Genomic DNA, 25,021 nt, shown 5'->3' on the forward strand with positions numbered 1-25,021 from the left:
GTCTTTCTGTAATTTTATTTTTATATCTTACATGTCCTGGCCTATTTATAATGTTATATAAGATTCACTGGTTGCTATTATTTCATTATTTGAGAATTTAAAAATGATTTGTAATCGTTCTCCTGTCTGCCAAAACTGCTTGCATTAAGTGCCTTGTACTGTAATGATTAAGAAGTGGTATTGTTTATGAAATGTCTTACACGTTCGTCATCAGGGATTTAAAATATCTGGAGATTCCCCTGTGACTCTTGCCAAAAGTGCTGAGAAAAGGGATAAGATGCTTAAAAATAGCGGTGCAGTTCCCCTTTAAAATTTTATTCAAAACTCGGATGCCCAGACCGAAGATTTCTGAAGTTAAATGAGTTACAATAAATGTATCAAAACCGAAAACAAATGAATCGGGGATGCCCGGTCAAGGCAGTGTCTGGGTGGTACTGTACGATGCACCTTCCATTTCCTGACGATTGAGTCGACTGTGCTCGTAGGCGTATTCAAAGACTTTGACGTTTTAAACCCTTGTCCTTATCTGTGCTTTTCAATGACCTTATACACGATTTGTTTTGAAAACTCCTAGGTCTTCAGGGTTGAGGTTTAAGTCTTTTTTGCATTGAATGTGTGGAGTAGGTTGTGTATATAACACAGATTCATTTGCGACTTCAAAGTGTCATGACCGCACATTTTAAAGCACCCCAATTTGAGTGTGTAACTGTGCAAAGGGTCAGAGTACTTCAGCAGGGCACTGTAGCTTCACCGATATTGAGGTTAACCAATATTGAGATTAAGTTATTTTTCTGTTCATTATCTGTAAGAAAATCAATATATTTTTGTGCGGTTTAAGAAATTAAGAACGCAAAAAGGTTACTAACTTGGGTCACTCGGCTCTTCCGCCTCCTTTTGTATTTAGAACGCTTTAGTTTTTAACAGGATATCATTTTGACAGGCAAGAGTTTAAACTGTAGTTTACAGTGTAGTTGAGAGCTCAGTTTTTGTCATGCAGAGATTCTGACTTCTGTTAGTCTTTTTTTCTGACATTTTTATGATTTTTAATTTGATAGATAATAGTACATATACTGGGTATTATTCGCACATAATGAAATAAAGATTATATATGCAAAATGAGATTCTTTACATCAAGTTCAGTTCGGAACTGATGACCTTTTTAAAGTTATGCCCCTAGGCTCTCAGCATCAGCTTTGTAAAACTGGTGACTTTAGTGCTGTTGAAATCAAACCCCTGAAGGAAGACAGAAACCCTGGGGTTAATTTAAAGCCTGTGTTGTCGTCTGATGCGCCGATGAGTAATGTCACCAGGCTGACTTTCAGGGCTACATTGATCTGTTGAGATCCTTGTTCTGTCCGAGACAGACATATTGATACCTGCCGATGTTTTTTCAAGATTGGACTACTCAAATACTTTACTTACTGGGGTGTCATCCAAGGTTCAAACCGGCTTCGCGTGTGCTCTCTAGAGGTACGGCATTTCAACACGTAATGCTCAACCTGTGTCAATCCAGCTTCCCTGCGGGACTCCGAGCGGTCTGTTCTCGCTCCACGTTGTTTTAAAGACTTGCTGTATGGTTACAGTTCAGCTCTGAACCCTGAATATTGAGAGAAACCACCCCCCTCTTGAGCTAACTGCCTAAGTTTATTAGATGGCAACTGTGGACGTGCTAAAAATCCCCACCCGAAGCTCGATTTTTTTGCTCGTGGAATTTTTGGTTATGATTTTTTAACTGGGTGAAACTGTTGTTTTTTTTTTTTACTCGTGTCTCACGGTGAGAGCTTTGAGGCGCAGAAAAGCGTATTAGAATATTAGAATTAGCGTATTAGAATATCAGGAAACTCCCAAAGCGGAATTTCACCCGTTTAATGTTTTAAAACATAAACTAACCCCCCCCCCAAAAAAAAATAGTTCTGAACTGGTTAGAAGACTCTTCCAACAGCAGCTCAACCTTCCGTACAGCCCACATCGTGGACGAGCACCGCTCACGTCCCACACGCGTGAGCGCGCCCGAGGTGGCGAGGGCGTTGCGTGAGTTTGAAACATGGTCCTTCCCACGTAGTCTCCTCGTAATGCTGTGAACACTCGAGCATGGTGTCCGGTGGATGGCGTTTTACTGGCAAATGGCAACATCCCTGGGAGAGCGCGCTTCAGCAAACGCCGGGGCAGAGGGGGGTGAGTTTTCGAGAGAGGAGCCCGAGGAAGGATCGTCAGCGATCAGGTGCACTGGTTCTCCAAACACTGTGGGCAGTGTTGAAGCCACGGGTGGCAAGACCACGCCGCCTGCGCTCTGCACCCCCCACAGTAACCGACCTGCCCACGGCAGAGAGCACAGACGACGGGTCAGCTCCCACAAACTGGTCCTGCAGTACATCGTACCGTGCATGACCTCGTACGGTCTGTGCATAGTGAACAACTTCCTCGGCAGCACAGCCGGGGATAAAATTCTTGAAGAAGTCCTGAGGCTCCACCAGAGTGGGAAATTTCAGCACGGGGAGCTGGCGACCGGGACGCGTGGCAAGAACAAGTCGATTCGGGGGGATAAAATCACGTGGGTGGATGGGATGGAGCCCGGCTGCGGAAACATCGGCTTTCTCCTGTCGCGAATGGACAGGCTCGTCACGTTCGCCGACGGCAAGCTGGGCAGCTACACGATCAGAGGGAGACACAAGGTCAGTAGTCACTCTCAGCCGTCAACATGCAGGCTGGTGCGCAGCATTGCGCTGCGTTGTTAACCACTGTATCTTCAGCCGGCGTGTCACGAATCCAGAGGTTAAACCACGGTGCCTGCGGCTCGATTGGTTTTCCTGCTTCAGTTAGTTAATTGCAGTTAGTCCCCCGCCCCCCTTCAGATGGAAACCGTGTGTATTGCTCTGTATTTTTTTAATAAAACAATAAAATGATTCATGGTTGCAATCAAATCATAACCAGTTGATTCGTGGGCTTCACGTCCACCGTGTCTTCCCCCTGACAAGTTGTGTCGACTCCCCCTGCGGCGGCTTGTCTGTGGATTTCTTGAAAGCGGGTTTGTCTTCCACGCAGTGCGCCCTGTATTCGTGTCTCACGTGTACGATACACACACGTGTGCTTGCGGGGAATATAGCGAAGGCAGGCAAGAGTCATAAGGCGTTTTACCGCGTCAGAACGATATGACTAAAGAAACATCTTCAAAGCACAAGTTATTTGTAAAATTGTTGCCAGTTCTCACCAGTAATCAACATTCAGACGAAATATGTCTGTGCTCATAAGGAGGTAGAAAGTACTACTTTTTTTTCCAAAGGGAAAGGTTTTTGAACTATTTCCTTGAATTGTGGATTGAATTATTACTGCTTAAAATAACCTGGTCACCAAAAAACGCTACCATCAAAAGTCAGATTTACTTTCCTAAGTAACACTTTTTTTAGTGATATTAATAAAGATCACTTTCATAGTGCTACAACAGTCACAAGGGCCTAGGTTCTGAAAATAATAAAAAAAAAAACACTTCTGAGAAGAATGGGTGACCGCAACAAGCCCCCGTTATGTAGTTGAATGAACTGAGCAGCCAATTAGTTTCACTCCGCTTCCATTAGCCACACGTGGGTGGAGACACGCTTCCGCGATCTGTTCTCGGAGTGTACGTGCCGCACGCTTTGCGGGCTCGCTTGGTTGGGGACATTTCGTGGTTTCGCCGGCGCCTGCACCCTTGCGGACGGAGCACAGCGCACAGGCAGCGGGCGGGCCGTGGGGCTCCGGCTACATGCGCCCGGCGACCTCCCCAATGGCGGAGGACACTCCCCGCGGCTGGGATCGGGGGGGGGGGAACACGCACATGGTGTTAACCGTATCACAAGGGTATCAGCAGAAATCACAGGACGGTACCCCTGCGTTATGAGGGAGAACAAGGCGGTGGAGACTCGCATGCTGTGAAGGTCCAGATCTTGTGTGACCTGGAGTAGCAGCGTCACTTCGCCATTAATACAAACCTTGTAGCGGCTGGTGGGCAGCCAATAGGAGCAGGCCGCCTTAGTTACCGGCACCTTCGCGCATATTCAAAGCACGGTCCGTCTCTGCACAGGGTGGGCTGGCTATGTTTTAGGATGGCCTCTGCGCACTGAAGTCCTGGCGGTTTTACTGAGAGCGCAGCGGGAGAGTTTGAAGACGCGCGGCCCCGCCTCCGGAGAGAGGTACCACACATCACGCACGTCCCCTCTCCGACCCGCCTCGGCAAACACAGCCCCGCCGAGGGCTTTAAAAGCAGGCAAGCAGGACAAAGTTCAGCACATGTGTCTGTTTGTCCTCCTGGGCTGCACGGTGACGTTTTTAATCAGCCTAAGTTTAAGCACCGCCAAAGGAGCTGGAAGGTGTTTTTAGGGGCGAGCTCGGCTATATCGGCAAATCAGAAAGCGATGAAAGTACTGTAGTTGCGTCGTTCTGCTGTTAACTAGACTTCGGATTTTTTTTTTTGGGGGGGGAAGATGCCTCTGCTACAGCATATTATGGAACTAGATCTAGAAAAGCTGGCTTTGGACCACATCGTGCCGTGCCTGCTGGACCAAGGCTTCTTTTATCTGGACAACTTTCTCGGCGAAGTCGTGGGCGACTGTGTCCTGGAGCAGGTGAAAGAGATGCACTCTTCGGACTTGCTGCACGACGGGCAGCTGGCCGGCCGCCGGAGCGGCGTTTCTCGAAGGCACATCAGGGGCGACAAGATCGCCTGGGTCAGCGGAGCAGAAAAGGGCTGCGAAGCGATCAGCTTCCTCCTCTCTTTCATAGACAAACTCGTAACGCTTTGCGCCGGCAGGCTGGGGAAGAGCACCATCAGGGAGCGATCGAAGGTGAGTCCCTGAAATCGCACTTTAACGTGATCTTATCGGTGCCCGTAACCAGCAGTAAACAAACACTGAACGGTTCGCAGGAAGCGCACGTACGTGACTGAGCAATTAACCCGTGACCTTTCAACTGATCAGAGCGTCTGTCGAGTTTACAGGGATGGTAAACGAGGACTTGTGTACACAAGCGCTTTACAGTGGGCTTCCGAGACGAATCTATGAATTATTTCGATCTGTGTTTGAAAACCCATAATATGGTTTGCACTGTGCTGGACTGGTGTACTGTTGAACGTGAAATCTCTGCGGTCACAGTAGCACACTGTTGCAGATCTCTGGTTCGGTATCCCGGATTGACTTCGGAGTTGTCTGTGCAGGATGCCAGCTAGGTCCTTCGTCTCGATCATTTGAATATCGGAGAAGCTGCTGTCAGCCCTGACAGGGGTCACTCTCTGTGCACTCCACTCACACAGCATCGAGAGTTCTTCTGCAGTAACAGTCGTAAGGCTAATTCTCACTTTATGACTCTTATTAAGATCTCATATATTTAAGTCGACGCGGTGGTGCATAGAAGTAACTTTTTTTTATCCTAAAAGAAATTGTGCGACTCCAGATGAATATATGCAAACATGATTAGGCGAAACCACTAGCATTTGTTGCATTTTAATATCTGTTATAATATACACATAAAGGAATGCTTTGTGTATGTAGAGAGGCGTTTATCGGTAGTTCTGAGCATAGAGTATATGCTTCCCGACAGCACAGCCAAATGAAAATATTTAGGGTAACAACACGTGCAAAGACATTGCTTTTGTGGAGGCGTTAGAGCGGGCTACGGATTGTCATCTGAATCATGACCGCTCTGGGTGGAGAGCACTGAATTTGCACATGCTTCTATGCTAGACTGCCTTTAATGATGCCGGTGTCATGTTAGCCTAGAACACTTGCAATGCATGATTGCTCCAGATTTTTAGAAGCAACTCAAGACGTGAGCATCAGGAGATGAGCTGGGCTGTCGAGCCGCGTAGCGCGTGTTAATGCACGAGGAATAACCCATTGCCCTGGGCACCATCTCGTCTGAGCGTCTTACTGGTCATGCAGAAGGTACAGGCTTCAGAGTACTGTTTTTTTTCCAGCAAAAACAGGTACCTGCCTTAAAGTTTAAGGCAAAATGACATTCCCGATAGCAACTCTTAAAGAGACCCTGTTTATTTAATATTGCATCTAACCCGAAGGAGCTGATCAAAACAATCCCGCAGGTACAGACCCTCACCCTCCTCGCCGTGATGACGGTGTGCCTGTCGATGGCAGAGCGCGCGTGCACGCACGCGGAACTCCGCCCAGAAAGCGCGCCTCCTGAAATGCGCCCCTGTCTTGTCAGCAGTACGTGACTTCTGACACTGGAGATAGTTCTGTTTTTCTGTTTACACACACGGGAAGCCTGCAGTCCGGCCGCAGGAAGAAGAGGTCTCGCACTTTACCAGCTCCACGAGCAATTACGCTGCATTTTTGCAACCGCTTGAGTTCGTGCAAGTGCGGAGGGAGACATGACTCGTGAAAAGCCCAAAGTTTCGTTTCGTTTCGTTTCGTTTACTGGGGTCGTTTCATTGGTTTGACGGGCATCGCAAATATATTGACTGTTCTGCTGAGGATTTAGAATCCCTCTCCAAACAAAAAGACAGCAACCGCCCTATTCAAATAAAAGACAGAAAGATAGTTTTGGTCTACATACAGTGTGATAAGAATAAATCATTGCAACATTTATCTTATATCAAGTCATAGTAATTACGTTTTTTCTGATGAGAAAGGAGTAATGCGGGAGTTGTTTTGTGCGTCAGGAAGGATTGGAACGTTGTAGATGTCTGATTCACAGCATTTTAAATCTTTATACAATTCAAATGAAGCACTGATTCATCCAGTTTCAGGAAGTGGCTTACAGCAGGTGAGGGCCCTGGCAGCACGGAGCCCGGTTAGGAAGCACAGGGTGCGAGGCTCTGAGCCCTGGATTCACACTCACGCCCAGCATGTCCTGGGGGAGAGGAAGGAAACCTGCTTCTCATGGAGGGAACATGCAGACTTCACAGAGAGGGTGCCTCAGACAGGAATCAAGCCCAGGGCTTAAGAACAAGCACTGCTGACTGTCACGTCACTGTGCTGTTCTTGTAAAGATCTGCATGTCTAAATCCATTAGTTTTACATTTTTGCATTACACTGGGGTCTTGGGACATCTCGCTAAGTTTAATTCCGATACGAAGCAGCTGAATATGCAGAGCTAAGACCATCTTGAACTTGCCTTTTCAGGCTTCCGGTTTCCAATGTAACTCTCTAGAACCTATGAGATATATGTAACATCATGGTGAAGAGGTCATTAAGTTCTTAAAACAACTGAAAAAAACGATCATTACGTCTGTACTTCTATAGTGGTATTTCTGGTATTGTGCTGCAGTAGTATTAAGGGAGATATTAATTCAATAAAACAGATCCTTTTAAAAGTGCATGATTTTAATCCAGTCATTCCTAGCAGCAGGAATGATGAGCTCTGACAGAGTGCTACCCTCTTCTCCAGGATATTTACCAAGCTTCTTCAGATTTCACGGTTTTTGTTTTTTTCCTGGCCTTGGCCCGGCTCTTCACCTGACTTGACTTCTGCCTTTTGTTGATGTCTGACACAGGACGTCACTTCCCGGGAGTGCTGTGTGTGCTGCGCTGAGGGGGCGGTGTGCTGAGCAAGAGTTTAGTGAGCTCTTGGCTTGCAGCAGCCTCACGCTCTGCACGTAGCGCTGTCATTAAACCTTCAGCAGGCTGGCAAGAGGCCAGGACAGCCCCCTCCCCCCACTTCCATTCGCAGGGCTGCCTCCCCCTGCTCAACCCTCACCACTCTCCTTCATGGCCTGTTTACACATTCTGGGAATGACAGGCTAAATATGTGCATCCTGAATGGAAGTAATTAATGACATGGCCCCTTAGCTCCCAATATCACAAGTGCTTGTGCTGTTTTCCTGGGTAGATCAACTGGAACACGTCCTTCAGAAAGAGTGAGGAACAATACCGCTAACAAGTTATTTTATTTCTTTTTTTCTTCATTGTGATCGTTGGGCTTCCCTAAATCATATATTTCATGTGCAGTTTTGGGCAGTAAGGTATTCAGAAGTGGCATTCTGTTGTTTTTTTTGCAGTACTTTTATAACTGCTCGAAATTGATTCTTATACTATTGTTTTAGTGCAGCACAATGTTCGGCTGATTTTTCTACTCTTTGTAGGTTTATAACTGATATACAGGCATTTAAATATATGGAACAAGTTTATTGTTCTTTAAAATATATAAAGTGATTGTTGCAAAGTTTCATGTGGAAGTCTTGAATTTTAGGACAATATTCCTGAAAAAATATTCAAGTAAGGGATTGCATAGTTATCACTGTAACATTTAATGTCACGTTTATGTGAGAAATTCAGTTTTTATCAAAACTATCTTAAGTATTTAAACTATCGCATTAAAAGGTCTGCAGCTCACGATGAGACAGAAGGACTGTGAGCTTGCAGAAATATCTGCAAATTGAAATGTTAAGTGTTTACTTTTAATCAGGAAAAATGTTGAAGGACAGTGCATTAACTTAAACATTATCTTGGTTAGCAGCTTGTGACATCTAAACACAATGTTATGTTTTGTGGACAGTAGAAATGCTGTCTTTTTTTTCTTAACACTCAAGTCTTTAATCTGATGGTATCTGGGCGTTGCATGTTTCTTGTGTATCCTGAAAGCTAAATGTATTTACTGTTTCAAAGCCAACGAAGACTGTTTTCACTAGCAGTGCTCACTGCTAGTTCCTGGCCTGGTGTGTTTTATTGCTTTTGGGAATAGTAATTTTCCGGTTGTGATAAGATTGGGCGTCTAACACACAGACAAATTGGCTGTCCTGCTGCGACATTTCTCTGGCACTGAAAACTGTGGATGGCAAGGATAAAAGTCCTTCCCACACCCCACAAATGGAAAATATCACTATGACTGGGCATTCGTGTTTTCCATCAATTACAAGTACTCACCAATTACTTACATTTTTGCTATTAACTATGTCAGGTGGCAATGTACAACTTTCTGCTGTGTCGCTAAGCATAAAAGCTAGGTAAGTTCTGGCACAGGAAAAACAATTGTCCACCTGGAGACTCATCATAATTATCTTTCATTTGCAACCAGGCTAGTAGGTCATTACATTAGTGGCTCGGCTGTTTTAATTCCATACAGCAGTTTTATTACAGAGAAGACTGTTCTGTTCTTTTGCATGTCAGTTTGTTTAAAATTGGGCAAAAGAAAAAAACAAACAGACAAGGAAAGTTGTGAAATTTTTTGTCTTTTTTTAAAAAATACCAAAATGTAGCCTTCTGACAAATATTTAGGGGTGGTTTAACAGACGACAGTCAGATGTACTCTCCAACGTGTTTGCACTAAATAATTGCACTAATTATTTCAGGTAAAGTGAGTTCTAAATGGGTTCTGTGATACCACTGGTTAAGATTTTAATTTCACTGCTAAAGAGATGGTACTTGATTTTATACTTGAAGGTATAGTAGGTATTGTAGTGTGAGCAGTGCTTTTACAGTTGAATGAAGTTGTTTCTATCTTTATAAACACAACAGTCAGAACAATGACGTGCCTTATTGAAAGTGCGGTCGGCATTGACATACTCTTCCTGTGGATGTGACTGGCCTAGAGGCTCTAAAAGTGCTTGTGTTCTGCCAGAAAGAACTTTCCACATGAGTGATACGGGTCCCTCAGTGAGAAAGTGCAATTTTATCGGAGGCTGTATTCTCTAGATATATCGATTATGATCGTTTAGCACCAGCTGGTGGCAAAATTCCAACTTTTTCCTTTACAGTCTAAACTTCCGCTCACAGATCTTCTCCGATAGTGTATATCTTCTCTAAATGTTATAACCAAAGTCAGTGTGAAAAGAGAGTTTTATCTGGCTAAATTCTTACATCATGATAGGCCTGTTTTTCTGCTTGGTCCTTCTTGCTGGATATACTGGATAGGAATTGTAGTGATGACAGAGCAAGACTTCATTGGCTTTCTTGAGACTGCAACCAACCCACTGTGGTAAAGGAGAACCACAGGGGCTGTTTTCTCAGACTTCACGGTGGCTTTCTTTGAATCCCTTATCTGCAGACTTGGAGTTGAGATTATTTGTGGTGGCTGAGTGGATTTCATTCTGTGGTTTTCAGCTCGTGACTGAGTGCACGTACTCATGAGTATTAAAGAGCTGCTTCCTGTTACCTGCACGTTCATATTCAGCTACTGTATGTATCTCAGCCGGGTTAGGTGTGTAGCTTTGAAGATTCAATCCACTTGAGCCTTTTTACATCTTCCTCAATTTCAGCGCCCCTGCTGGGGGAGTACGCAGTCTTTTACAGTCGCTGCTCATCAGTACCCTCCAGGAGGTCATCCTACCCATTTGCACACACAAAACAGAGAGATCATTTTAAATCATTTTTATGAGCTTTTTCCTTAGTTATTGTGTTTTGGAAATCCACAGAAGATGTTTAGAATGTAAAAAAAAGCATAAATTGAATGCTCCAGACCAAGAACCATACTTCTTCTTTCTCAAAGTTGTAACGTACTTCAGTAGTTAGTAGTTTTTCTTTAACTATTGTATTACATTTATGGGGCAAATCTATCTCAGTTTGATGTCCTTTATGGTTTCAATTGATCCCTTTTTAATGTGTGTTTTCTTGTGTTGTTGTTGCGCAGGCCATGGTAGCCTGTTACCCAGGAAATGGAACTGGGTATGTGAAGCACGTAGACAATCCCAATGCGGATGGACGTTGTGTGACCTGCATTTACTACCTGAACAAGAACTGGGATGCAAAGGTAAGATCTCGAGTTTAAAATCCCAGATCTGAAGCTTTGCTTACGAACTTGATGATCCAGTATTATTTTAATTTGTTTCCAGTGAATTTCTTTTCTGGTCTCAGTGCTTTATTCATTTTTAAGCACATTGATGAAAACAATATTATGCAGGATAAGTAATTATGTTTTCTACTGTATCAGATATTCCTGTCTTTTATGTGTAACGTGTGTAATAACTCACTGTTCTCTTTTGATGAGACTATGCAAATGTAATTATTATTATTTAGAGTTACAAATATTATATATGACTAGAAGCTTCATTAACTGTTTTGAAAGGGCTGTCACATCAACCAAAATTCTAAAAAATAGTATTTTTTTCCAGGAACATGGTGGAATACTGCGAATATTCCCTGAAGGAAAGTCTTACGTAGCTGACATAGAGCCAATTTTTGACAGATTATTATTCTTCTGGTCCGACCGACGAAACCCTCATGAAGTCCAGCCCTCTTACACTACACGGTGAGTAAGGAGATTGTTAAAACGATTTTAAGCATTTTTATCAAACATTTGGAAAGGAAATTATTTTTGTGGTTCTACATGAGTGTAAGTTCTTATATAGAAAATAGAATATTTTAAATATTGAATTGCATACGTGTTTCATTAAATGGTCTGTTTTTATTTGTTGTAGGTATGCTATCACTGTTTGGTATTTTGATTCTGAAGAACGAGCTGAAGCAAAAAGGAAATTCAGAGACCTGACAGGTAACAGTAATTATTAAATGACTGCATAAGAAACTTCTATAGCTTGTTATTTTGTAGAAAAATTATTTCTGATTTTTGGATTTGTGACAATTTTAACACCAGTATTACTTTAGATTATTTTTTTTAAAAAAGATGGACAATCTGTGGATTACTGAAATATGCCTGTTAAGGTAAAGTTTAGAATCGATCAGTATAAATAATGTGATCACTTGTTTTCCGCAAACAGTTATCAGTAATGTTTTTTTTTCCCCCCATTTCAGCATCTTCACAAGACAGGAACATTCCCAAATGAGGCAACTGAATTACTGGCTGACATTTCTAAGGAACGTGTACATATTCATTAGATCCAAAGAAAAAAGTATTGGGTTATTTTTTACACTACTGCACTGTTAACATTTTTTTGCATGTATATACTGCACTTATGGTACAGGAAACCGCTATCTAGGTATGCATTTTTTGCAAAGACAAATTTAATACATAAACTGTCTGCTGGTCTTGATTGCATGGTATTCTTGTCATACTAGACTATGATGATATTTGCTATCAAACTTTGAAATGCCTAATTACTGTAGTTTATCATTTCTAAAAAATGCAGAAATTGATGCCCCCTTTCCTTTTAAACTGTGATTTGGTATGCACAGAGCAAATTCTACAAACAATGAATTTCAACCATTTTTTCGGCACAAGAATATTGCGGACACTGATTGTAATGAAATAAGGATTTATACAAAATGACGAGAGATTAGGAGATGCAGTAAATGTTTTGGAGACAGTGAAAATCAAATCAGCTGTGAAGAGATTACTGTACAGTACAGAGAAAGGTTGCCTTATTCCAGTCACCGGTTATCGGTGTCTAATCAGTCTGTGACAGGGATCTCCAACCCTGCTCCTGGAAAGCCCAAATCCACTTGTAGGTAGCAATTAAATCAGCAATTTCTAAAGATACGAAACAATTCCATGTTGTTCAACAGGTCATTTAAAGATCATTTAGGCCTAGAATTGAATTATTCTTCAGTCCTCAAAGACCAGAATTCTCTAAATTGAGCAGTTTACTTAAGCAAAAGCTTACAGGTGTAGCCAATCTTTAAAAACAGGTGACCTATAAGACTTAACTGGATTGGAGCTCTCCAGGACCAGGGTTGGAGACCCCTGATATACAAGATGGATGCACAGAGTATAATGCAATGGTGCCAGAAACTGTCCCTCACCCTGCTTCTTTTCATACACACATACACACACACACAAGTCCTGTCTTGGGACTAAATGACCTACCCCCATAACAAAAAGATATTTATTTGGAAGCCGTAACCACTTACTAGGAGCTGGGTTAAAAATACCCTAGGCCAAACCCTGTGAGACCATTGATAAATGTGTACTTAATTTCTTTTTTCTCCAGCTAAGGTCTTCAGGAAGCATCATGTTTGGTTGCGAGATTTGCAGGTGACAGTTTTTGGCATCTTTAAAAAGCTCTGTTGCATGCACACAATGCAAAATTTGGGAATTCCCTTGTATATGCATTTGCTTAAAATGTGTTCTGCAATTGTATATGAATTCTGTTCGAATCTTAAAATGTAATTTTTGTTTTGTAAAGCATCATGCTTATTTTCCATTTTTCTAGCATGATAACCATCAAAATTAACTTTGGGGAAATTGAATAAATTAATATACGTATAGAACAACCATCCCTTGACAGGACCTGCAGTCTCAAAGCATGCTGTGAAATAGTGGCCATTGGACAGGCACACCTTTCTATGGAAGGGTTTTAAGAGGTTTTTTTTTTAATTCAACTGTAGTTGTGGGTCTCCCACTGTGGCCTGGACAGAAACCGTTAAACAGTGGGAAGTAAACAAGGGAAAGAGGGAGTTGGATTCAGACAAATGAATGTTCGTTACTAGGCTCTTTATTTATATTCTTTTGTAGAATTACAAGCCAGACCAGCCCTGAACTTCCATCTTGTAAAACCAGACTTGCTGCTTGACAAATGAATTGGCTGTTTAACGTTCTTGAAGTACAGAAACGAGGAGATGGGCATTAGCTACTTTCCTTCGGTTTGATCTGCCAGTATCTGTTCTGCCTGCTGCTGTGTGTGCTGTAGCAGCACTGATGATAATCACGCCCAGAGGACGAGTCGGATCTTCTGACGACGTGAACTGCGATGATGGGGTGCCGTGCTATGTCCTGGACTTGTTTGTGCTTAAAAACAATTGCGGTTTGCCACCTAAGGGACTCTATTTAATATTATACCCCGTCCAATCAAAGCCAAGATCAATTTTATGATCGTGAGATTAGTTGTTCCTTGTTAAGCTAATGTAGAAAATGGACTTCAAGAACTGTGTATAGTGCATTTCAGATGTTTTTCTTAAAGACTTAAATATTGTACAATACTGTGTTTAATGGCAGCTTGCATGCTGGTCAGCAATGCTGGTGACACCTACGGGATATTGTTATAACACTTGTTAAAATACTGCTTTCTTTATCATATACAGTAAGTGTTTGAGAACATCCTGAAATAAATGTTTTGCACAAACCGATAGTGCTGATAATGTCCTTGTTGATTTTCTTCCAGATATGTGTAATTCCTAATTTCTCACACTGGGCTCTCTTTTGTGACACTCAAATGATTAATGAGTTTTGAGCTCTAGAATTTGTAAGCATTGGTCTTAGGTAACGTTCTAAATCTAGACTAATGTTTACAGCAAGTCAAAGACCATAGGTAAGTGGAATAAGTGTTGGCTACCTTCCAAACTATGAAGATGCCAGTATTCACCCTCCTCACCACCAAGAAAGGTGAATTTCGGCTACACTGTGGTTGTTGCATTGTTGCCAAGTGTCTCCTAATCCAAAATATAATTTAACCCATAATGGCTTGATCCTAACCAAGGAGTCCCACCAGTTGAAAGAGAATGATCTGTGAATATGGTATTCTGGCCTGGGGGGGAGTGCAAAGTCATATCAAAAGACAGTACAGACACACACTGCAGAATGGAGGTGGGCACTGGTCAGAGTTCATCTCCCAGAGAGATGTAAATTGTGTGCTGCTAAAGATTTTTTTTAATTTCAGCCCCTTAAAAGGTGCACACTCTGCAAAGTTTTCAAGAAGCTGCCTTTCGAGTTTCAGCATTTCTTCTCATTCATTATATGAATGTCACTCATTTTCCCTAAAACACATAAAACTGTATGTAATAAAGCATATGTACACACTGTACAGTGTAAGACAATCCTTTGAGAACGTAAAACTGGAATATCCAACAAACGTAAATTCACAGGTTCACAGAGAGACATGGTGAATTCTGTTTCTTATTCATCTCTTATCCAACCAGATAAAAAAAATCCTAAATATCCTGAAACAAGTTTTATACAGGACTTTCATTTCATTTCAACTTATGAACAGCATTAGACTACATAAACACACTCACAACTACCTGTGACCTCTTTTCGTTAAACGTTAATAACCAGACACTTATCTCGCAGTGTAGCACATTACATTTGTGGGAGCACTATATAATGTATAACAACAGTCTCATTTAAAACAATAGCGATAAATTCAACAATCAAACCGTATCGAACCCCCCCCCCCCCCCCAAAAAAAAAACCACAAAACAAACAAAAACAGAAGTTAAGCGTTCAGGAAACTGAATCCTGTTCAGCTGCTTTGTTCTTCGCTAGGTGAAAGGTTCCGAAAGAGGAAACACTTTGGTATGGTTGTGTTTTAATAGTGATAAATGAGGCTAGCATTCAAATGTGAAGTAACATAAGTAAAAAATAAACTGCCATCAAATCGAAATTTCTTTTTCGATTGCCCAGAAATATTATACTTTGCTAGTAGTCGTCAATTTAGGTCAAATGCAATGTGCGTGCGACACGACGTCTTCTCCACAGGTTGAGGGGAAAAGGTGTTTAGCTCCATCTGGCGGTCATAGTGTGGAACTGCCGTCAAAAGCTATTGATTGTACAGTGTGGAATAAAGCAAAAAATGAACCGATACATGAAGGATTTTTAAAGGCAAAGGTATCGCACTGTAGTTTCTGTAAACTGCAGCTCATCTGCGACTTTACAGTACAGTGAATGACCTGTACTACACATTTTTGTACAGAGGGTGGCACTCTTGTTCCCTTTATTCGCTTGTTACCAGTCTGTATTTTTAACCAAATTGATTTACATTCTGCGTAAAGAATAAGAAGCGCCTTATATTTAAATAAACCATGAACAAAAACAACAAAATAATTAAAAACTGAGCTTTGACTCTGCTTGCCTTCACCATTTTCCAACAACAAGGACCATTGCTTTGAATATTTGGGAAGAACATTTCATTTTTAATCTAAGTGCATCACATTTACTGTGAAGTAGCCAACTATATGTGATCCTGGAGAGGCACAGTCCAACAGATCTTAGAGGCCTCCTTTAAATTTGATAAGATTTGTACCATGTTTGTGTTTTGCTAGTTGGTCTAATTCAATCAGGGATGGGTTACTGTGGTCAATGAGAGCCACCTTGTTCTTGCAATTTCACAACCCTTGCAACTGCTTAACTGAACAAAACACTAGCTGTAGTGCTCAGGATGAAAGAGGATCAAGTGTTTCGAAATCCGTGCATCAGTGGTCTCCTAATAACCTGCTGGCCATCCCTGCAGGTTGAAGGCGTGTCCAACTGCACAGTTCTTGCTGCGTCTGCGATCTGAAAGTGCGGATGTAGAACCTGCACATTATCGGGTGGGAACAACCATTTCTCTCTCTCTCTCATTAGAGCAGAAATTGCGCGTGTCCTACCAGTGGAATTTAAAAGGAGGATCCTGATCAACTTCCCAAATTTTGGTTTGTTACTAGGGATATGGTGGTGGGAGGAGGAATGGGCATTACTTCAGGATCCCGCAGACAGCTGTTCCTGGGATTCAGGATTCCCAACAGCCTCTCGGGTCTGGTGATGGGACACACACACACACCTTAACTGTGCCCATGAAAGTGTGTTCTCACAGGTTGCAGTTACAGGCCTACAAAACCAGGAGGGCAGCAGAAACACATTTACCTGAAAAAAAAACAAAGTATATTAATAATTATATTAATAAGTACAGTGTGTAATTAATACTGTATATACTTCAGTAGAGTAAACGGCTTTATAAGTCATTTACAACGAACATGATTTACATCTGCTAAAAACTGCACTTTTGAGAAAAAAAACCAACTGAACTTACAGGATAAAAGATCAATATTTTTGTAGTTCTGATGTAGAAATTACAATAAACACATTGAATCTGTATCTTATAAACATATTTCATTGTTCATGGTCTTAAACAGGAAAATCTATCATCTGGGCAATTTATGTGTTTGCTAATTTGGCAGGAGAGAAGTAGGAATGTTGGATGACCAGGATGAATTATTTTTATTTTAAAAATGCTAGTGCTTTCTGTTGTTCCACCTGCTGCGGTTTAGCTATTCTTTCTAGAGAGGAAAATGAGTAGCCGGGTCAGATTATATAAGTGGGCAACAATGAGCAAACAGGCAGCTCGGAAAGTAATTTTACTCTCCACTTTCATCTTGGCAGCCATCAGCAATGTGGCTCTAAAAAGAGGTTATTTGCCAAACAGACTCGATTTTTTTCAACAGAAATTTGTAGGTTACTTTGGAGGTTGAAGACACATCATAAGAAAAATGACCTATAAACAGTGGCGGGTTTTACTTACAAGAATAAATACCAACCACCACAGCGTTACACCAGTTTCTGGAGGGATCTGCATCTTATTCTGCCAGTGAAAGAGTTTTGACTGTCGTGGTCATACCACAGTCCTTCCCACAACATAGTAAATATGTATTCTGACAGTCTCTCTGCTTCTGTACCTGTTTGGTGAGCAATTATGAACAGCTTAGGACCAAGTAGATAAACAGAGCACTAAAAATCAACCTGAAGTATTTTAGAGTAGCACTCGAGCTTGCATCTTTAGAAAGCAATATTTTAGCACTTCCGTGTAAATGATTCCCAAAACCTGCTAATGACGTTTACGACATGCAGAAGCCAAACTGTAAGAGCTGAGGGTGTACTTCTGCGAATAAAATAACTACTGTTCATCACATACTAAACTGTTATCCAGATTAGGTTATATTAGTTATACGGGTCATGCTCTTTGAATACTTTATGAGACTAGTGTACCTGTACACAATCCAAGCTTGAGGGATGAGTTGCAGATTGCTGCAACCTTTGTAGGGCAAAAAACCGTCTTGCTCTGAACTTCCTGTACTTCAGTCACGTTTATACCAAATAATAGCATAGCTCGATTTTTTTTCTGCAGTTGAAGGGGGTACAACTTGTTTGAGGAGTGTTTTAATATGCAGTACAGGGTACGCTATTTAAGTAAGTAGGAGACATCCTTCTTTGACATTTTCCTTTACTACCAGGTTCTGTATGCATTCTAATCATTGCAATCAATCCAGATTTCCTTCTGTCTGTATAGGGTTTTCCAACAGCACACGCGTACATCTTTCACCCAATCTCCTGGCGAATCTAATTAAAACAACGCAGAACAGGTCATTCAGTAGCTCAGAGGCGACACGCCTGCTATATTGAACGTGAGAACAACAGCTCCTCACAGGTTGGCGCAGTCATCCAAGAGATTATATTCATTTCTTCCGACATATAATGTATATTCAGGTAGGCGAATGAATCCGCGCTACAAACACTACTTCTATGTAAGAAAGTTTAGGAATAAAGAAGTGATGACGATTACGCGTTTGATCGTCTACAGTTCTCTTTGTTCAATCCCTTAATTCAAGCCACTTGAAAAAAAAGCTCTTTCAATTACGTCGTCAAATGGAGGTGTAAATATTTCCAGTTCTCACAGAAAAAAATCGACATTTACCTTCAGAGTATTCTTCCCCAAGCTTTACATCCTGGCAACGTGTGTTAAACATCTTAGGTTGAGGGATTCTGCGGTAATCCACTTTGAGGACGATCTGGCTAATTGTAGTTGCAAAAGTTGCCACTTCATCTCTTTACGAAACGAGCGCCTCCAGGCTCAGTTTGACCTTGAAAATGAATTCTTTAGATTTTGACTTTCTTTGCAAGAAGGGGGGACGACGACAAGTAAAACTGCTGTTTAGCCCTTCGCACACAGTATTTAAATGTTTTAAACCACGCTACGGTGTCTTTTTTTCTAGTTATGAAATCTGGGCACGTACCAAACTACGTATAGAATCACCTAAAGCTAAATCTGACAGTGTGATGGCACAAGGCGCTGGAATCAGCTTTGTGATACAGTAATTTAGAGTGTTAACTGAGGTTTTCTTTACACTTTCAAAGAACAAAAAGGCAAACCATAACTCTTGCATTAATTCATATCATGCATGCAGATAGTGTGTTTTGTACTTGCAGTAAGAAAGTTAACCTAATGATTTCGCCCTTTCGGTATCTAAACAGTGTTTCAAAGTTATAATGAGGAAAGGTGGGTATGTCTGGCAGGGTAGGGTCATTAGAGCCAGCCTGTGCCTATGGATTTTTTCGTCTTCTTCTGATCTATGATTCATGCCCTTCATTTAAAATTGTGTAAAATATTTAAAAACTTCTGGATTTCTTTAAAAGTCAATCTCTGCCACGACCTCCTTCCACCTACAGAAATTAAGGGAGTACGATGACTGGCAGCTGCAATAAGATTTCCAAAACTGAACCTTTGACTCAAAATAAATGAAAGAAAATGGGATCATCTTTCCTGATTCCAGTTATCTGACAGCCTCATAAATTAACAAGAAGTCAAAGCATTTAGCTGCTACAGTGCTTTTTCATACACTTTTAGGGCTAAACACTCCATTTGTGTGTTGGAGTGACCTCCAAATGTATTGGGACAGAAAATTCAAAACAGATTTTTGCTTTATAGTTAAGCAATTAAGTGTTAAGCAATGCTAAGTGCATTGCACATTCTGTTTTTGGTTAATCCCATACATGCATTTTATTATATTAGAACACAAAAATGTTTCTGTTCAACCCAGTGGTTTCTGGTATTGACACACATTCAGATTTCAGAGTCTGAAAGTCAGTATTTGGTTCATATTCCTTTGAGGCAATAACTACATAAAAATGTGTAACCCATTAAACTCGCCACACTATTTCTGCAGTCTTTCGAGATGCTTTGCCAAGCCTTTGCTGCTGACACCTTGAGTTCCCAAGGGATAACAACATCCAAGAATCAGATGCTTTGTGAATGTTTGCCACTTGGTTAAAGGGCGGCGCCCTGGTTATAGGAGGAGGAGGCGTGAACCCCAGAAGGAAACAAACTAACCCCAAAACCACGAGTGGAGAAAGAAAGAGAGCAGGATTGTCAGATACTAAAAGAATGCAGTGATCTGAGCGATTATACAGAAAGCCACAAAAACGCTTAATTCAGTTCAATGGAAATGGTTCGAATGTATGTTTATGAAGACCTGCAACCAAGTCTCTTTAAATCAATGCTAAAAGAATGCAGAATGTTTTATGAGATTGGAAAGATCCGGATGGTAGGACTCCCATGTTGACTTAGGCGCAAGTAGGACACCAGACAGACCAGAGGCGAGGAAGTGACATCAGGAGCAGTGGGGGTTGAGAGACCAAGAATGTTGGGCCATGTTGAAGAACGGGGATAGAGACAGAAGGAGGCTGTAGGACGCCTACTGCCCAGGCTGAAAGTAGGATGCCAGACAGAGCTGGGGCAAAGGAGGTGGTATTGGGACAATTGGGGGCCGAGAAAGGGGGACTCAGGGTTGTGCTAGGGATATAGAGACACAAGGAAAAGCAAAAGTTTAAAATAGAAGGCTGTGGAAAGCCTGCTGGTGGACCGGAGGTAGGACGCCAGACAAACCCGGGGATGAGGAGGTGGCATCAAGAGGCAGGAAGAAAAGCAGACTTTAAATGGTGTAGGATGTCCTCTAGCTGAGCTGGAAGTAGGACGCCGGACAGACCCAGGGCCGATGGCATCAGAAGCAACAGGCCACACTGGACACTGGAGACAGAAGCAAAAGAGGGTGCAGAAGAAAGAGTGTTAGGAAAACAGGAGGGAGCAGGAAAGGCAGGAGAAACCGGAATGTAAGAGACAGACTGTGAAGAAGGATGTTAAAAGAAGAAACAGGGGGGTGAGGTAGAATGGATGTATCTGGGGTTGGTAGGGTTGCTTTCAGTAAACTGGTGTCCTGCTGCGTGCTGGAGGATATCATCGCCAGATGCAGAAGCATGCTGAATGACAGCAGCTTGTTTGTGTTACAGACCTTAGAGATATACAGAGGAAAAAGAGCTTTCTTTGGTGGATTTCTTTTAAATGGAATACCATTATTATAGACGGTCCTTTGCAGCTTAGCCAGGGTCCAGTTTTCACATCAGGGTCTACAGTATTAGGAGCTGCAGGAGTGGAGAGCAATGCGGCTTCTGCAGATTTAATGGCATTGACTGATACCGGGGGTTTGAATGGGAAACTGTAGGGTGTAAGTGAGGGTTGTGCTGGTTAAGTTTCTGTGAGCGGATGAATGACAGGGTCAGATCTGGAAACAAGAGGATTTAAATTGGTTGATGAAGTTGATTGAGAATGTGAAAAATGGAGAAACAGGAGGCTGTCTGCGAGAAGCCTGATATTCTCCCTCAAGTTAAAAAAAATTCTTCATCTGAACAGCATACCTGGAGATCCACAGTAAAGAGAGGAATATATATTGCTATACGCATCTGCACTGTGCACTTTTAGCATGGTCGACCATGTGTTTTTTTCTCACTGTGTATTTATTGTCCCACAACATTTATCATGTTTGTAATGTACTGTCTACATGGTGTGGTGTGTCTGTTGTACTGTGTATGTTCCAAGAGATCAGCACGATTAAGAATTCCAGTGTACGTGTACATAATAGCAATAAACTGCTCTACTCTCTCTACATAAGCCTGTGTATGTCTTATATATAATGTGTCTTATATATATATATCGTGCTTCACACTTTAAACTTTCTATCACTTTCGTAAAGGATAGTTTTAGTCTGATCTGTCCACAAAGTTTTATACTAAAATCTGTGTGATTCATCTTTGTAGGGGGATTTGGAGAAAACTCGAATCTAGCTTTTCTGATCTTGGGCTTGATGAGAGGTTTACATCTTGCAGTGTAGCCTTTGTACTTCAGCTCTGTATTTTAGAGGTTTCAGTTGTTTTAGGGGTTTCCTTGACAGCTCTGATCATTTTCTGTCATTAACTGCAAACGTTTTTCTCGTCTGATTGGCTGATATTTATACCCTTTTTTCTCCTTCAGCATGTTCTAAACCATTGATTTTTGCCAAGCCTAAATTTCTGTATTGTAGTTCTGATTTGTGTTTTGTCTTTCAGCAAATTTGTCTTCAGAATTACCTGCTTTTCTTCAACATAAATGTCTTTGGGTTTAGCTGTAATGGTCTGCTGCAGACTTCAGACTTCCAACCCTGAAACCAAACCAAAACAAGACAAGGTAAGGTTTTTCACAGCTCTTTTATGAGAATGTAATTATTCAAAACCACTGACATTATTAAAAATAAAATAGGAGTTGTACTAATTAGTTAGTTTTTTTGTAAATCAGAAATGTTCATTGTTGGAATCCCATTTTAAGCTTGATTTTGTAGAGCAAGATTATTATTAAAATATCTGACTCCTAAAATAATATCTTAATGTACAGGTTATTATAGATGTTTTTTTTTAATTTAGGCAGTAGCCCATGGATATGTTTAATGTTATAATGTTATTTGTACCTGTTGTTGAAGAAATTGTAATTTAAAAGAGAATTTTACCTCGCTAAATACTAAGAAACCTATCTGAGCTGAAGATGTAACTTTAATGAGTTTTCACAAAAGTCTTCCTTAAATCTGTTTCTGCATTCTAGTGGTTTAGCAGTGAATGCAAGTGCTCAAGTGCTTCAAAAAAGTTCTGATCACTGAGCACGAACGAAACAAGTCAATGACGAATAATCCGTAACAGCAAACGGTCACAGGGGAAATCTAGATTTTGTGTGATCTGAAATCCCTATTGTTCTCTTTGTATCGAACTGTGTATTTACAGCTACAAGATCATGCCATTTCTTCCAAGGTAGTTTTTACTCCTGGAATGGCAGCCATTCCGCTTTGTCTTGATGGAGGAAATACTAAATCCCCAGTGCTAATTGATGACTTAATCTGCTTACTTGTTTAGACTTTTATTTAAGTTGTTATTAATATATTACTTCAAGGATACTGTTTCAAACAAATTTAGCGCACGCACACAGCTACAGACAGCCTCTTCTCAGCATGCTTGCTGGAACCACATGGCCCTTACCAGTTTATAAATTGATGATGTACAGCCACAGGTGGGAATGACACTGTGTCAGACATGCTCCCAATCAGCGATTCTCCCTTCAGCAGAGCTTCAATTCGTTACATCTCAGGCGACACACCTGAATGAGGCCAGTTCTGATACCAATTAAAAATCCCTTTTGACCTTTCAAGAGCTCAAAGCAAGCATTTACAGATCTGCCCCAGATGTAAAACTGAACTCAATTAGCCTGTGATTATGAACTCAGCTAGAGCAAAAACCAGAAGACATAGTGCTCCTCCTGGATCAGGGCTGGGAACCACTGTTCTGCAATCCCCCCTGCATATGCACATATGTGGGGTTAGGATTTCAGCTTTGCAGTTAAGTAAGTCTAGATCATGGTCTTTGTCAGAATGCTAGCCAGGCAGGATCACACAGGCTTTGGGAATGGGGTCTTGGCTGGGGCTGGTTTCCACCTGGAGCTGGAGATAAAGAAGGAAACAGGAGACTTGGTTTAGAATTGTTGAGGGACATTGTCTGAAAAGAATGCGCTGGACAATCAACAAGAGTTTGCCTGTAAACTTTGGGGGGAGAGGCACAATCCTAAAACAATATAATAATTTTCCGAAATTGATGCTGCAGTCAGAAATCTATTAGATGAAGATAAATTGGGAGCACTTCATATAAGTATTCCCTGTAAAGCTACATTTTAAATGTCACCTGCGGTTGCGAAGAGGATTATTACGATGTTTCACTCGTTCTCGCACTGTGTACAATGAGCAGGAGTCCTGAAACCAGTTCTAAAATGGCAATTTATAATTTATATTAAAAAAAGATTGCAGGGATCTGCTGGTCTTGTGATGAGGTCTCCTACAGGACCAAAGCCCTAGACCCAAGGGGAAAAGAGTGGAGTGGAGACTAGAGCCCAATTAACATAATTGGGGTTTTATTAACACTGCTAGTTTTAGTTTAAAACTAGAATTTTTAAAGCATACAATTATTGTCTCACAATCTGAGTTAAAACGATTAGGTGCAATACTGCATCCATCCAGCAGACCACTTGAAAATGGGATCACATTGCACTGTAGACAAACCATGTACTTGGTGCCAACTGCCAAGTAATAGGTACTCATGGCATTTAAACTGTTTGTGCCAGTGCTATTGTCAGGATGCCCTTGACTGCTGTTTTTATTTGAGATGTTAAGAATATCCAGTAGTTTGCTTACGGTCTTCAGGCGCAGACCAGAGACTTTTTCCACTACATTGTACCTTCTTCATCCATGTCTGTGCTTCGCTGAACAAAACAACAGGCCCATTCCGTGTTAACCTAAATATCAGGAGACACTCTGATTAAAACTAACATCACATATTTTTTTAAAAGCAATAGCTGCAAGAGACTGTTCTTCTGTTTTATGATGTATATCCTGAAGTACAAGTGTAAGAAAAGGCCAAGAACATGTGTATAATGTAAAACAAATGAACTCAGTAATGTTCTGCTTGGAAAACAACTGTAATATAATTGTGTATAGATTATAGACTGATTTCTTGCATATAAAACCACTTTGATTAAATAAGCTATTGTGTACTGAGTGCGGAATAGACTTCAGAGTTTAAAACAAAACCAAGCAAAGTTTAGGGTGAATATTTACATAAATCTCACTTCAACCACAGCTGGTCTGCCACAAATGTTAGGCATGGATGGAGACTTCACTGTGAACATATGGGAATTTCCCTACAGCGTTATTCTGTTACATTTCCTTTCTACACATATTATGCCCATTTCTATTTACAAAGCATGTGTTTAAATACAATGTTTCTCCTAAATAAACTGAAGAACTATAGCCATATGTGACAAGTATTGAAAACTTAAATAACCACTTAAATATTTCAACAGCCTTTTTAAAATAAAATCATAATACTAGAAGGATTCAGACTGAAACTATAGTTCTATGCATTAAGTATGAATAAACAAGTAATTCATGAAAATGTAAGAATGGCCTAAAGGGTGTCTGATATTTACAGGGATTTTGAAAATCTGGACCCTCAAAATTTAAAGTGCCATGAATAAAAGATCCATGGGCTATTACAGCCACATTTCAAAGCTAAGAGACCACAGGTTGAAGTGACTTACTGTGCAGAGGATGTTCATTTCTGGAATAAGTTCACTTTGTCTGTTTCATCTGCGTATTGCAATTATCTTTGACTCCCCCTTAACATGACAGCAACTATATATATGTATATGTCCAGCACCTTTAGCACAGGAGATTAAAGATTTAAAGGACTGCTAATTACTGTAGTGTCCTCTAAGGGTTAATAACTCAGCCTGTCTACACTCATCTGGTCTCACTTCTTTTTAAATGCGTTTATAAGT

The 25,021-nt window shown here is 41.2% G+C and overlaps 1 protein-coding gene across 1 annotated transcript; it reads left to right on the plus strand.

The window, feature by feature from the left end:
- Positions 1–2,016: 2,016 nt before the first annotated feature.
- egln3 (egl-9 family hypoxia-inducible factor 3) lies at positions 2,017–13,943 on the plus strand. The gene is made up of 5 exons (XM_088924403.1): positions 2,017–2,672; positions 10,552–10,671; positions 11,033–11,169; positions 11,339–11,412; positions 11,673–13,943. Exons 1-5 carry the CDS (start codon positions 2,106–2,108, stop codon positions 11,702–11,704), a joined length of 930 nt encoding a protein of 309 aa, XP_088780529.1. The 5' UTR covers positions 2,017–2,105; the 3' UTR covers positions 11,705–13,943.
- The last annotated feature ends 11,078 nt before the right edge of the window (positions 13,944–25,021 follow it).

The sequence above is a fragment of the Atractosteus spatula genome, chromosome 9, assembly GCF_055471065.1.
Source record: "Atractosteus spatula isolate fAtrSpa1 chromosome 9, fAtrSpa1.hap1, whole genome shotgun sequence".
In the NCBI taxonomy this organism is placed as follows: domain Eukaryota; kingdom Metazoa; phylum Chordata; class Actinopteri; order Semionotiformes; family Lepisosteidae; genus Atractosteus; species Atractosteus spatula.

Coding starts and splice junctions, on each gene's coding strand:
- egln3 (XM_088924403.1), top strand. CDS start 2,106: ATGGCGTTTTACTGGCAAATGGCAACATCCCTGGGAGAGCGCGCTTCA. Junction 11,170..11,338: donor CAGCCCTCTTACACTACACG/GTGAGTAAGGAG, acceptor TATTTGTTGTAG/GTATGCTATCACTGTTTGGT. Junction 11,413..11,672: donor GAAATTCAGAGACCTGACAG/GTAACAGTAATT, acceptor CCCCCATTTCAG/CATCTTCACAAGACAGGAAC.